This window comes from Rhinoraja longicauda, chromosome 25 (assembly GCF_053455715.1).
Source record: "Rhinoraja longicauda isolate Sanriku21f chromosome 25, sRhiLon1.1, whole genome shotgun sequence".
NCBI lineage: Eukaryota > Metazoa > Chordata > Chondrichthyes > Rajiformes > Arhynchobatidae > Rhinoraja > Rhinoraja longicauda.
Window position 1 is genome coordinate 3,628,093 of NC_135977.1, and position 14,776 is coordinate 3,642,868.

The 14,776-nt window shown below is 46.6% G+C and overlaps 1 protein-coding gene across 2 annotated transcripts in view; it reads left to right on the top strand.

Annotated features, from left to right (window-relative positions):
* Positions 1–28: 28 nt before the first annotated feature.
* The window catches only part of pi4kab (phosphatidylinositol 4-kinase, catalytic, alpha b), a 137,085-nt gene continuing 122,337 nt past the window's right edge, over positions 29–14,776 (top strand). For both annotated transcript variants that reach the window (XM_078421447.1, XM_078421448.1), the window contains exons 1-8: positions 29–145; positions 1,494–1,610; positions 4,152–4,245; positions 5,341–5,429; positions 7,211–7,283; positions 8,138–8,400; positions 9,764–9,830; positions 13,057–13,205. In XM_078421447.1, the coding sequence (XP_078277573.1) occupies positions 41–145; positions 1,494–1,610; positions 4,152–4,245; positions 5,341–5,429; positions 7,211–7,283; positions 8,138–8,400; positions 9,764–9,830; positions 13,057–13,205 (957 nt within the window). In that variant the 5' untranslated portion in view covers positions 29–40. The remainder of the gene's footprint in view (positions 146–1,493; positions 1,611–4,151; positions 4,246–5,340; positions 5,430–7,210; positions 7,284–8,137; positions 8,401–9,763; positions 9,831–13,056; positions 13,206–14,776) is intronic.

Sequence of the window (14,776 nt, forward strand, 5' to 3'; positions counted from 1 at the left end):
GATGACGAGGAAGGGAGGGTCGGGGGTAGTGGGAAACAACATGGCGGACACGTCGGGCAAAGGTCCCGGCCGCGGCTTCTACCTGAACACGGTGCTCAGCCTGGCCCGCTCCCTGGCCGCGCACAAGCCGGCCCCCATCGACAAGGTGAGTGCTCGGCCGCCGATCCCTCCTCAGGAGCGGGGGGTTCTTCCGGCATTGATGTCCTATAGTTATGCATCGGCAATGAGAACCTTCCAGCATTGAGGTCCATCGGCAATTATATCCTCAGGGATTGGGTCCCTGACGGGATTCCCCCTGCATTGAGGTCCTCCAGCATTGAGGTCCCCCAGCATTGAGGTCCCCCAGCATTGAGGTCCCCCAGCATTGAGGTCCCCCAGCATTGAGGTCCCCCAGCATTGAGGTCCCCCAGCATTGAGGTCCCCCAGCATTGAGGTCTATCGGCAAAAGGATCCTCCAGCAATGAGGTCCCCCAGTATTGAGGTCCTCCAGCATTGGGTTCAACCGGAGCGGGGTTCTTCCATCATTGAGGACCTCCAGCATCGAGGACCACCAGCATCGAGGACCACCAGCATCGAGGACCTCCAGCATCGAGGACTTCCAGCATCGAGGATCCCCAGCATCGAGGATCCCCAGCTTCGAGGACCCCCAGCATCGAGGATCCCCAGTATCGAGGACCCCCAGCATCGAGGACCCCCAGAATCGAGGACCCCCAGAATCGAGGACCCCCAGCATCGAGGACCCCCAGCATTGAGATCCACCAGCAGTTCAGACCTCCAGCATTGAGTTCCATCGGTATTGAGATCCACCAGCACGATGGTCCTCCACCATTGGGGTCCTCCAGGAGCCGGAGTCCGCCAGCACTGAATGGATCTGATCAGCTGTTGCCTTCTGCTTCCGTGTCATCAAGTTGGACAGAGTACAGAAGAGACTCATCAGGATGTCACCTGTTGGTTTTGTCCCATTCCAGCTCCCCAGACCTAGAACCTCCTCCAGTTAAGTGCTGACCACTCTACCTACCGAGGGAAATCTCTGCTGTCATCCTGACCGCAGTCTTCATCCCGCACTTGAAGAAGTGCGTGCCATGAACAACAAACATGACCCAACACCTTTCCCATCATTGCCTGGGGCTTCAGCCAAGCAACTCCTGTGAAGGGCGACCAAAACTACACACAAATTCAGTCTAGCACGTAGCTGTAGCATGACTTGCTGTTAGCTGTGCTCATATTGAATGGTGAGATGTGCCAGAGTGGTAGCAGTAATTCTGTGCTGTAATCTATGGTATTGTGGCCTCTGAGAGGTGCCACAGTATACTCTTTATCCTATCATCCATTGAAGGTCACTAATTAATTCACATTCACGCTCTTTCTATTTACATGTCATAGATTTGGAAATAAAATTATACAGGCCTTATATATTTGAGTCTGTCAGTACAATTTGGTGCTTTGTGCTTTTTGTTACAACTGCGAAGATTGAAATAAACTTTCTCTTGCAGGTGGAGAAGTTACTGTGCATGTCCCCCGTGGACTTCCATGGCCATTTCCAGCTCGACGAACGGCGCAGAGATGCTGTTATTGCACTGGGCATTTTTCTGACAGAGTCAAGCCTTCAGGTAACTCTTTTATGCCCCTTCCTGCCAAAGGGTGTAGTTTAGTGTTAGTTTAGTTAAGAGACACAGCGTGGAAACTTTTTGATTAGTACGAGTGTCAGAGGTTGTGGGGAGAAGGCAGAAGAATGGGGTTAGGAGGGAGAGATAGATCAGCCATGATTGAATGACGGAGATGACTTGATGGGCCGAATGGCCTAATTCTACTATTCCTTATGACCTTATGAAACCGGCCCTTCGGCTCACCGAGTCTGCGTTGGCCTGTGATCGCCGCGCACTAACACTATACTACACACCAGGGACAATTTACAATTTTACCAAGCGAATTAACCTGCAAACCTGTACGTGTTTGGAGTGTGGGAAGAAACCGGAGAAACCCACGCAGGTCAGGGGGAGAATGTGTAAACTCCGTACAGACTGCACCCAGAGTCAGGGTTGATCCGGGGTCTCTGGCGCTGTAAGGCAGCAACTCTACCTCCACTTCACAGTAGTTCGGCAAGCACCACTTGTATCGTCCAAAATGGTACAACTTGCTGGAGTAACTCAGCGGGTCAGGCAGTATCTATGGAGAACATGGATACGTAACATTTCCGGTCGGGAACTTCAGTCTGTATGTTTCGTCTGACCCGTTCAGTTACTCCAGCACTTTGTCCTGTTTTTTGCAAACCTGCATCTGCACTTCCTTGTTTTTACCATCCAAAATGGTGTTGAACTTTACTAGACTTTACCTGATTGCATTTGTGATTTGAGCAAATTATGAGGCTGAGCTCTTCATTGCATTTACTCTGAGCATGTCGTTACATTTCATATGGTTTTCTTCACTTCATCGTTTTCCCTAACTCTCACAGCGTGCAGCGGGTAGAGCAGCTGCCTCACAGTACCAGAAACCTAGGTTTCGACCCCGACCTCCGCAACTGTACAATATATCTTTATTGTCATTGTACAGGGGTACAACGAGATTGGGAATGCGTCTTCCATACGATGCAATAAATTAATTAGTTAATCAGTATAAATTTAGACAACCTAGTGAAACAAAATTAGAAACAGTTTAAAACAGAATAAAGTTCAAGTAGGTCTGTGCCGGTTCACTGTGCGATGTGACCATCCGGCTCAGCAGGACCGGTTCATAGCAGCTATGGCCCTGGGGATGAAGCTGTTCCTGAGTCCGGAGGTGCGGGCTTAGAAGGCCTTGTAGCGTCTGCCCGATGGTAGAATTTCGAACAGACTATTGCAGGGGTGTGAGGAGTTTTTGTGAAGGCTGGTGGCTTTTCCAAGGCTGGTGTTCTGATAGTCTTCTGAGCTATTTGGACTACCCGCTGAAGAGCTCTCCTCTCTGCCTCCGTGCAGCAGGGATGCCATGCGTTAGGATGCTTTCTATGATGCATCGGTAGAAGGTCATCATCAGCTGTTGGGGCAGACCAGACTTTTTCAGTGTTCTCAGATAGAACAGTCGTTGCTGTGCATTCTTGACCGGTGCAGCGGTGTTAGTGGACCATGTGAAGTCCTCCGAAATGTGAGTGCCCAGAAACTTGAAGCTGGACACTCTCTCCACACTGTCCCCATTGATAAAGATCGGAGCGTATTCCCCGTTGTGTGGAGTTTGCACTTTCTCCCTGTGGTTTTCCACCAGGTACTCCGGTTTCCTCCCATGTCCAAAAGACTGTGCTTACAAACCGGTTGTGCTGCTGCAACTGTTCCATTTCAGTACATATGACAGTAAAGCACTTGACATACGGGATTGGAGGTTAATTGGCCTCTAGTGTGTGTAGTAGATTTTCCCTAGTGTGTAGTCTGGCCGCCTGCGAATGCTGCGGGAACGGCTGCGACTCGTCTCCGGAGGCTCCGGCGCGGGCCGCGTGGACGTCGGAAGCCCGCAGGCCCCTGGATGGGGGCCGACATCGGGAGCTCCGGCAGCGGCAGAGGCAGCGTGTTCGCCCGCCCCGAATCGCGGGGCTTGGGTCGGCCCGCCGTGGACCTTTCACCATCCGGCGCGGCCTGGAATAGGCCGCGGGATTTTTCACCGCCCAGTGTGGGCTTCAATATCGGGAGCCCCGACCGACCCGACGTGGCAACTCCAACAGCCTGACCGCGGGACAAGACGGCAGGGAAGAGAAAAAGACATTCTGGCCTTCCATCACAGTGAGGAGGGACTGGAGGAGACTCCTTTTTGTTTGGTGTTAGTTGTGATTGTATGTGTTATTGCATTTTTATTGATTAATCTTATTGGTCTTATTGTTCAACTGCGGGTAATGTTTCATTTTACTACACATTTATGTGTATGTAACAAATAAACGACTATTGATTGACTATTGAGGGAGTGGAATGGAAAGTGGGACAACACAGAGCTAGTGTGAACGATGGTGGGCTGACAACCCTATTTCCAAGCTGCATCTCTGAATTAAACTTAATTTCTTACAATTCGCCAAAATATGATTTCACCAGAATAAATATTTCCGAGTGCATTTTTTTAAAGACTTCATTACGGTCAACTCATGAAATGATTTGATTTGGAACATATAAACAATTTGATCTTTTTTCCCCTCACAGCATAAAGAAACTGTCGTTCCCTATCTGCTCCGGCTTCTGAAAGGATTGCCGAAAGTCCAATGGATTGAAGACAGCTTGGGGAGAAAGAATCGAGGTAATGCCATCTCAATTTATGTAACCTGTTACGAAAGAGAATTAATGTGAGCTATTTAGGGTTTGAAACGGCAGTGCTGCTGTAAAACTATGTTCATGATCCTCACAATATAAGTGTGTCAGGGGTTCCGGGGAGAGGCAGGAGAATGGGGTTAGGAGGGATTAAATTGAGGACATTGCTTATTTGTTTATTTACATTGTCACTTAACTGTTATTTTAAAAGGAGCTTATGGTGGCAGTACATTTCTAAATAACGGCAAGTGTTCATTATGACAGGTACAATAATAGCATTGAAGAGACTTTTAGATCGGCACATGGATATGCAGGGAATGGAGGGATATGGATCATGGGCAGGTGGGTGAGAGTTAATCTTGGCATTAAGTTCAGCACAGACATTTGTGGGGTGATAAAGGCCCCATCACACAGCTGGGATTTAAAAATTTTTTTTTTAGATTTAGAGATACAGCGCAGAAACAGGCCCTTCGGCCCACCTAATCCGCACCGCCCAGCGATCCCCGCACACTAACACTATCCTACACCCACTAGGGACAATTTTTACATTTGCCCAGCCAATTAACCTACAAACCTGTACGTCTTTGGAGTGTGGGAGGAAACCGAAGATCTCGGAGAAATACCACGCAGGTCACGGGGAGAACGTACAAACTCCGTACAGTGCAGCCCCCCTAGTCAGGATCGAACCTAAGTCTCCGTCGCTGCATTCGCTGTAAGGCAGCAACTCTACCGCTGTGTCACCGTGCCGCCGATTATTTGGCTCTCTTCATAATTTAGTGGATTCATTTTCAATTCATAGTTTCTGGATTGATTGTCCCGTATCATAAAGTCCTCTCATTCTAAAGTCACATTCGAAGGGCCTGCTTCAAAGCTGTATCTCTAAAGATCAGGGTTGAACTCGGGTGCTATGAGGCAGTGGCTCTACCAGCTGTGACACTGTCATTTTTTATTCTGTCATTTGATTTCATCATGTTAAAGATATCTTTTGACCCGTATTGTCCTATTTCCTTCTTGTGCTATCACTTATAAATGGAAAGTTGTTGAAGGGGACGTTTAAATGTTGCTTTGTGTTTCTACCTTGCAGGAAAGCTTCCTGTTGCTGAAAACTTCAGCTTCTGTTTAGTAACTGTACTTTTCGATGTGGCCCAAAAAGAATCCACGTTAAGAGTACAGGTGAGACATGGCGCTGATACCGATAGAATATTCATTTTGTTAGAAATGCCTGTAATGTGGAATTTTAAGTTTTTTGATTTGATTTAATGCCATGCACTATTGGAAAAATTGTTCTAATTCTAAATCAGGAGTAAGCATTAAACTGTTTGATGTAAATTACACATATTGTCTGAAGAATAGGATATATATTTTATAGAAATAAATATATTACATTTGACATTGATATATTTACATTATACATTATATATATTTATATATTCCCGGTTGGATTTGGAGGCAGCGAGTTCAGGAATTCCCTGCGGCCATTTCCCTATAGAAGGGGATGGATACGGACACGTTCATAAGTTCAAGGAGCAGAACTTAGCCATTTGGCTCTTCAAGTCTACTCCGCCATTGGCTGATCTAACTCTCCCTCCTAACGCCATTCTCCTGCCTTCTCCCCACAATCCCCAGCACCCCGACTGATCGAGAATCTATCTATCAATACCTTAAAAAGATCCATTGACTTGGCCTCCACAGCGCTCTGTGGCAACAAAATCCACAGATTCACCACCATCTAGCTAACAAAATTCTTCCTCTCCTTTCTAAAGGAATGTCATTTTATACTGAGGCTGTAGGACCTCTGGTCCGAGACTCTCTCCCACTAGTGGAAACGTACTCTCCACATCCATTCTATCTAGGCCTATCGCTGTTCGATATGTTGCAATGAGGTCTCCCCCTCATCGTTCTAAACTCCAGCGAGAATTCTCTGCCTCAGAAGGCAGTGGAGGCCAATTCTCTGAATGCATTCAAGAGAGAGCTAGATAGAGCTCTTAAGGATAGCGGAGTCAGGGGGTATGGGGAGAAGGCAGGAACGGGAGGCAGGAACGGATTGAGAATGATCAGCCATGATCACATTGAATGGTGGTGCTGGCTCGAAGGGCCGAATGGCCTACTCCTGCACCTATTGTCTGTTGTCTATTGAGAGCAGGCACTGAACCTTTTGGATACAGTTGAAGGGGATGACTGTTCAATGGACAGCACCTGCCAGTTGCACCGGGCCTGGCTCTGTACCAGTTAGAGAGTTAGTTTATAGACACAAAGTGCTGGAGTAACTCAGCGGTTCAGGCAGCATCGCTGGAGAAAAGGGAACCCGTTGTGTTACACCATCACTTTGTGTCTGATCTTCGGTAGAAAATCAACATCTACAGTTCCTTCCCGTACAGTTAGTTTAATTTATTGTCACGTGTACTGAAGTACAGTGAAAAGATTTTTGTTGCGTGCTATCCAGTCAGCGGAAAGACTGCACACGATTACAATCAATCCGTCCACAGGGCCCAGATACAGGATAAAGGGAATAACGTTTGAGTGATAGTGATACGAGAATAATTAGTTTGGGGGAAATTTTAACCAAAATTTAACTGTCCCTTTAAGTGTGGATGGCATCGATTTTATGTACAGGTTTCAAGTTGTAAGTTGCCTCTGGATATATCTATTTTCCTCAGTTTAGTTCCTCCTTATAGTTTATTGTCACGTGTACCGAGGTACAGTGAAAAGCTTTTGTTGCGTGCTAACCAGTGGGCAGGAAGACAATACATGATTACGATTGAGCCATTTACAGTGTATAGATACATGACAAGGGAATAACGTTTGGTGCAAGGTAAAGCCAGCAAAGTCCGATCAATGATAGTCCGAGGATCACCAAAGAGGTAGAAAGTAGTTCAGCGCTTTCTCAGCGTAACACTATTTCAAAGTTGCATTTCTATAATTTTATCATTTTAATATTTCTTAATTATTTTCAGATTATCAAGGCTATATTGGATGTAATGGAAGTGCTGTTGGTCATGTGTCTGGCACCTCAAACTCAGGATAAAGGTACTGGAAACATCATATTCAGAATGCTACTATCAAAAATATTCTTCATCGCACAATTGTAAAAATGTTCATCAGTGCAAAGAAGTTGCTTCCAGACTTGGTTCACATAGTAGGGTTAAGGGTGCAAAGAGATGTTTAGTTAATGTGGCGCAGTGGTAGAATTGCTACCTCTCAGCGCCAGACACCCGTGTTCGATCCTGACTGTGGGTGCTTCTTGTGGGAAATTTGCACCTTCCGCCTGTGGCTGCGTGGGTTTTCTCCGGGCGCTCTGATTTTTTCCCACACTCCAAAGATGCGCGGGTTTGTAGGTGAATTGGCTTGTGTAAATTGTCCCTAGAGTGTGGCATAGAACTGGTGTTATGGCGGTGATTACTATGTCGGCACGGACTCGGCAAGCCGAAGGGCCTGTTTCCACGCTGTACAGTATATCTAAACTAAACGCCGGAAATATCTGGAACTCTCACTGGGATTGAGAGAGCTGGCATTAGTGGCCATATGTTCCGTGGTATCATGGGGTGAACATGATTTCCATTGAGAAACTGCTCTGGTGTCTATGGTGTAAACCAGCATCTGCAGTTCCTTCCTACACAAGTCTGATCAAGGAGAGTCCGAGGGTCACCAACGAGGTAGATAGCAGCTCAGAACCGCTCTCTGGTTGTGATAGAATGATTCAGTTGCCTGATAATAGGTGGAAAGAAAGAATCCCTGAAACTGGACGTGTGCGTTTTCACACTTCGATACCTTTTGTCTGTTTTACTTTCGATATCTGTTTTCGTAACGAAGTCTCTTAAGTTCCTTTTTTACATATTCTTTTGATTAGCTTTGTGGCATTAAACAGTGTTTCCCTTTCACAGAAAGCATGTGTCGCTGCACGGTGCCATGTTTGATTGGGATTGGAAGAGCGTTTGGCCGTTACAGTTACACAGAGGAATCTCTCCTTTCCAAGCTGTTTCCCAAAATCACGGCACAGTCACTGAAGGCACCGAGTGAGACGGACGGACTGAGGCGTCGTTCCTTCAACGACTTCCGATCCATCCTCCCCAGCTCCCTCCTGACCGTCTGCCAGTCATGTGACAGCTTGAGGCAGAAAACCAACAGTGTGACAAATGTCTCCCAGGTTAAATTCTTTTCCAATTTTTCTCACCGCTATGGGTGTACCTTTTTGTACAATGGCAATTCTTCCCTCCGATCATAGTTTATAGTTTAGTTAATGGTTGCGTGTGCCGAGGTACAGTGAAAACATTTTTTTGTTGCTTGCTATCCAGTCAGCAAAAAGACCAATACAGGATTACAATTGAGCCGTCCACAGTGTACAGATATAGGATAAAGGGAATGACGTAGCACGGTAGCACAGCGGTAGAGTTGCTGCTTTACAGCGAATGCAGCGCCGGAGACTCAGGTTCGATCCTGACTACGGGTGCTGCACTGTAAGGAGTTTGTACGTTCTCCCCGTGACCTGCGTGGGTTTTCTCCGAGATCTTCGGTTTCCTCCCACACTCCAAAGACGTACAGGTATGTAGGTTAATTGGCTGGGTAAATGTTAAAAAAAAAAAAAAAATTTAAAAAATTGTCCCTAGTGGGTGTAGGATAATGTTAATGTGCGGGGATCACTGGGCGGCACGGACTTGGAGGGCCGAAAAGGCCTGTTTCCGGCTGTATGTATATGATGATGATATATGATGATGATGACGTTTAGAGCAAGGTAAAGTCCAATTAAAGACAGTCCAAGGGTCTCCAATGAGGTTGAAGGGAGGTCACAACCGCTCTCTAGTTGGTGATAGGACGGTTCAGTTGCCTGAACACAGCCGGGAAGAAACTCCCTGAATCTGGAGATGTGCGTTTACACACTTCTGTGCCTCTTGCCTGATGGGAGAAGAGGGAATGGCCAGGGTGGAACTGGTCCTTGATGATGCTGCCGGCCTTGCCGTGGCAGCGTGGTGTAGATGGAGTCAATGGAAGGGAGGTTGGTTGGGGTGATGGTGCAGGCTACACCCACAACTCTGCGAGACTATTGTTGTCTTGGATGGAGATGTTCCCAAACCATGCTGTGATGCGTAATTAAGGTGGAGAACAGGAGCCTTGGTCGGCTATAACCAAAGTCCGCTATATAAAGGTCTCTCACTGCCTCAGAAGGCAGTGGAGGCCAATTCTCTGAATGCATTCAAGAGAGAGCTGGATAGAGCTGTTAAGGATAGCGGAGTCAGGGGATATGGGGAGAAGGCAGGAACGGGGTACTGATTGAGAATGATCAGCCATGATCACATTGAATGGCGGTGCTGGCTCGAAGGGCCGAATGGCCTCCTCCTGCACCTATTGACTATTGTCTTATTGCAAGGGTTTACTGTATTCACTTAAACGTCCAGAATTTGATCCTGCATGTTGAATCTTGTCGTTGCCCAGGATGTCAGCATGATTACTTCAATTCAATGTCATGCTTTCTAATTCCTCTGTGCCCTAATCCGTCTTTCATTAACATGCAGGGAAGTCCAGAACGTTCTACCGCTATCCCTACCTCACCTGGAGGGACCAATCTGCAATACTTTGAAGGTAAGTCTTAATGGTGGCAAAACGAGCACCACTGATCCTTAAATGGAAAACCATCAGTATTTAAAATGCGGGTCAGGCAGCATCCGTGGTGAGAGAATCAAAGTTAATATGAACTGTTTCTCAAATTCAGTGACTCACTGATACTTTATTGTCACATGTACCTCGGGACAGTGAAATGCTTTGCTTTGCTCACAACCCAGTAAAATTATCTATTGGACCTTAACCAGGCAGTACACGTTTCCCGGCGCCGACTAAGTTACAAAAGTCCCTTCGATAAAGTGCCGCACGTCAGGCTGCTAGGGAAGATGAGAGCCCATGGTATTAAAGGGAAGAGACTAGCATGGATAGCGGGTTAGCTGGATGGCAGAAGGCAAAGAGTTGCAATAACAGGTGCTTTTTCGGGTTGGCTGCCAGTGACTAGTGGAGTTCCACAAGGGTCGGTGCTGGAGCCGCCTCCCTCCCCTCCCTTAGACAATAGGTGCAGGAGGAGGCCATTCGGCCCTTCGAGCCTGTACGCACCGCCATTCAATGTGATCATGGCTGATCATTCTCAATCAGTACCCCGTTCCTGCCTTCTCCCCATACCCCCTGACTCCGCTATCCTTAAGAGCTCTATCTAGCTCTCTCTTGAATGCATTCAGAGAATTGGCCTCCACTGCCTTCTGAGGCAGAGAATTCCACAGATTTACAACTCTCTGACTGAAAAAGTTTTTCCTCATCTCCGTTCTAAATGGCCTACCCCTTATTCTTAAACTGTGGCCCCTGGTTCTGGACTCCCCCGACGTTGGGAACATGTTCCTGCCTCTAACGTGTCCAACCCCTTAATAGTCTTATATGTTGTATGTTAATGATTTGGATAAGGGGATTGAAGGCTTTGTGGCCAAGTTTGCCGATGATGCTAAGATAGGTGGAGGGGCAGGCAGAGTAGTGGAAGCAAGGACTCTGCAGAAGGACTTGGACAGGTTGGGAGAGTGGGCAGAGAAGTGGCAGATGAAATTCAATGTAGGAAAGTGCGGAGTCGTGCATTTTGGTAATAAGAATAAAGGCGATGATGATTTTCTAAATGGAGGGAGAATCCAGCAGTCGGAGGTGCAAAGGGCCTTGGGAGTGCTGGTGCTGGACTCCCAAAATGTTAACTTGCAAGTCGAATCGGTCGTAAGGAAGGCAAATTCAACATTTAAATCAAGAGGAAGGGAATACAAAAACAGGGATGTAATGCTGAGGCTCTATAAGGTGATGGTCAGGTCGCATTTGGAGTACCGAGAGCAAATCTGGGCCCCATATCTGAGGAAGGATGTGCTGGCTCTGGAGAGGGTCCAGAGGAGGTTTACAAGTGGCAGTACGCGGCCTCTTTGCCAGGTCCCCCATCATTCTTGGCGTTCCCCCCTTCGTTCTCGTCTAATATTAGCTCTGTTTCTCTTTTCTACAGATGCCGTTCAATGTGCTGTGCTTGCAACATCTTTTGTTTCTATTTCAGATTTCCAGCGTCTACAATTTTTCTTGATTTTGATTAATATTTAACACCGACTCTGTCGTTGCATTCCAAAGAAACCTTGCGCTATAGAAAACCGCATTGTAAAGCAAGTTGTGTCGTTGGGGATAAGGGGGTTTGGGACTCGAGAGCTACAGGCTCAAGTTATCATTCCCACAAGGTTTTCTAAACTAAAGGTCTTTTCAAGAGCAATAAATTTAATTTTGTGGCCGCCAGCGACATTGGTTAATAGAGTAACGTTGCACAAGTGTCAGTGGAAGCGATTGCTTGTCAGATTCCATGTCCACGTGTGATTCAAGTAGCAATGGTGTCTGATTACTGCACAGAGGTTACATTGAAACAGTTTTTTTTGGTCCCTTATACTGTTTAAATCCAAGGCAGCTTTTTTTTGTGTATTAACCAGTATCTGCAGTTCGGTCTTTCTACATTTTGATGCCAGTAGAAAGCTCGGTTTAGTTTAGAGACACCGCATGGAAACAAGCTCTTCGACCCACCGAGTCCATGCCGACCATCGATCCTCGGTCAACTGGTTTATGTAATCCCACTTTAGCACCCAACACACCAGGAGCAATTTTGGTCCCCGTCAGGGAGTAGGAGTGATCTTACGCAGACCCAACAGAACAGTCGTTATTTCCAGTTTAATTGGTTGTTTATTGAAGTAGTTGTACAAACAAGAAGATGAACATACCAGGCTTTCCTTATTGCGCATACAAGTCATAGCTGACTGCTCTGTCCCTGGTCTGGTCCCAGGTCTCAGGTCTGGTGAGAACTTTATGCTCTCCCTCCCTGTGTCTGCCACTCCCTGACCCTGAGGCCCATATATATACACCACCCTGTGCATCTAATGACTGCCCCAAGTGTCCAAAATAATACAGCAAGATCTAACTAGACAAAATAATATAATATGCCAACAGTAGCTACTCTAAACTTAAATGGCTCCTACAATGACTGTTTTTAGGCAGGGAAGTCTTTCAGCTAGCCCTGATCTTTATCAACGGGGACAATGTGGAGAGAGTGTCCAGCTTCAAGTTTCTGAGCACTCACATTTCGGAGGACCTAACATGGTCCAATAACACTGCTGCGCTGGTCAAGAAGGCACAGCAACGACTGCTCTACCCGAGAACACTGAAGAAGTCTGGTCTGCCCCAACAGCTGCTGATGACATTCTACCGCTACACCACAGAGAGCATCCTAACACATGGCATCCCTGTGTGGTACCTCAGCTGCACGGAGGCAGAGAGGAAAGCTCTTCAGCGGGCAATCCATAGAGCTCAGAGGACCATCGGAACACAGCTACCAGCCTTGGAGGGCATCTACAACACATGATGCCTCAGAAAAGCCACCAGCATCCACAAAGACTCCTCACACCCCTGCAACAGTCTGTTCGAACTTCTACCATCGGGCAGACGATACAAGGCCTTCTACTCCCGCACCTCCAGACTCAGGAACAGCTTCATCCCCAGGGCCAGAGCTGCTATGAACCGGTCCTGATGAGCCGGATGGTCACATCGCACAGTGAACCGGCACAGACCTACTTGCACTTTATTCTGTTTTAAAACTGTTCTAATTTGTTTCATTGGGTTGTTTAAATTAATACTGACTAGCTAATTAATTTATTGCATCGTATGGGAGGCGCATTCCCAATCTCGTTGTACCCCTGTACAATGACAATAAAGATGTATTGTATTGAATTGCTATTTGTGAAACCATAAACCTTTGCTCTCTGTGTTGCAGGTGCATACCTACCAGATGGCAGTGCTCTGGATCCCCACTATTACTTTTCAACCATCAGCTCGAGTTTTTCAGTCTCCCCTTTGTTCACGGGCTGCAGCACGAAGGAATTTCATATCCCGCTTGAAAACCTCCGGCAGCTGCTTCAAATGGTACGGTTACTTTCCACCCAAATCTAAACAAGCTTTCAATCCGTCCTTCCCAGCATAATATGTTTTCTGGCATGGACATTTTTATGTCATAAGTGATAGGAGTAGTATTAGGCCATTCGGCCTACCAAGTCCACTCTGCCATCCAGTCATGGCTGATCTATCTCTCCCTCCTAACCCCATTCTCCTGGCTTCTCCCCATAACCTCTGACACCCGTACTAATCATAGATTCATACAGCATAGAAAAAGGCCCTTCAACTCATCGTGTCTGTACCGACCGATCATCGTATGTTTATCCACACAATGCCCATTTTTAGTTTGGGGTAGGCACAAAATGCTGGAGTAATTCAACGGGATAGGCTGCATCTCTGGCGAGAAGGAATGGGTGACGTTTCGGGTCAAGACCCTTCTTCAGACTGACCATTTTTAGTTTGGTTTAGAGATACAGCGCGGAAACAGGCCCTTCGGCCCAACGAGTCCATGCCAACCAGTGAACCCCACATGCTAACACCATCCCACACACACTAGGGACAATTTACAATTTTACAGAAGACAATTGACCTTCAAACCTGCACGTCTTTGGAATATGGGAGGAATCTGGAGCACCTGCTGAAAACCCACGCAGGTCACGGGGACAACGTACAAACTCGGGACAGACAGCACCCGTAGTCAGTAGGCCCGTAGTCTACTGCTGCGCCACCGTGCCACTTGCTAAAGAAAGCCCATTTATGTTCCGACCTGAAACATGGCAGATCCATGTTCTCCAGAGATACTGCCTGACCCAGAGTCACTTCAGCGCTTTGTGTCTTTTTTTAAAATAAACCTCCACCTGCAGTTCCTTGTATCTACAGAGCAAACCAAGTTAGCTTGTCTGAAGAAGGGCCTCGACCTATAACGTCACCCGTTTCTTCTCTCCAGAGATGCTGCCTGTCCCGCTGAGTTACTCCAGCATTTTGTGTCTGTCTAAGATTTTAAACAAAATGGCTCCATTGAGCAAGAGCCGCAGAGCTTTGGGGAAGTGATCCCAGCTTTCTCAACCAAGTCGCCAATTTATTTTAAGTATTCCTAGGGTCAGATAAAATCAATAAAATAAAATAAAATTTCAACTCTCAGTCCAGCTATTGTAAAATTGCGTGTTTATAATAGTGTAATTATGAAGCAGATTATTGTTGACATACAAATGTCAATGGCTATTCTATAACGTAAGGGGAATCTCTTAAATTAATTTGATGATATTGTATTGTCATTTCCTGGCCTCTGCTTGGTTTATGTCTGCCCTGACGCGTACCCTCATGGAAAATAATAATTTGCCTTACAAATGGCAATGGTTGTTCAGTGGATTGAGTAATTCATTATAAGGTCGTAAGGAATAGGATTAGAATTGGCCCAATTGTCTACTCCGCCATTCAATCATGGCTGATCTATCTTTCCCTTCTAATCCCATTCACCTGCCTTCTCCCCATAACCTCTGACCCCTGTACTAATCAAGAACCTATCTATCTCTGCCTTAAAAAATCCACTGACTTGGCCTCCACAGCCTTCTGTGGCAATGAATTCCACAGATTCACCACCC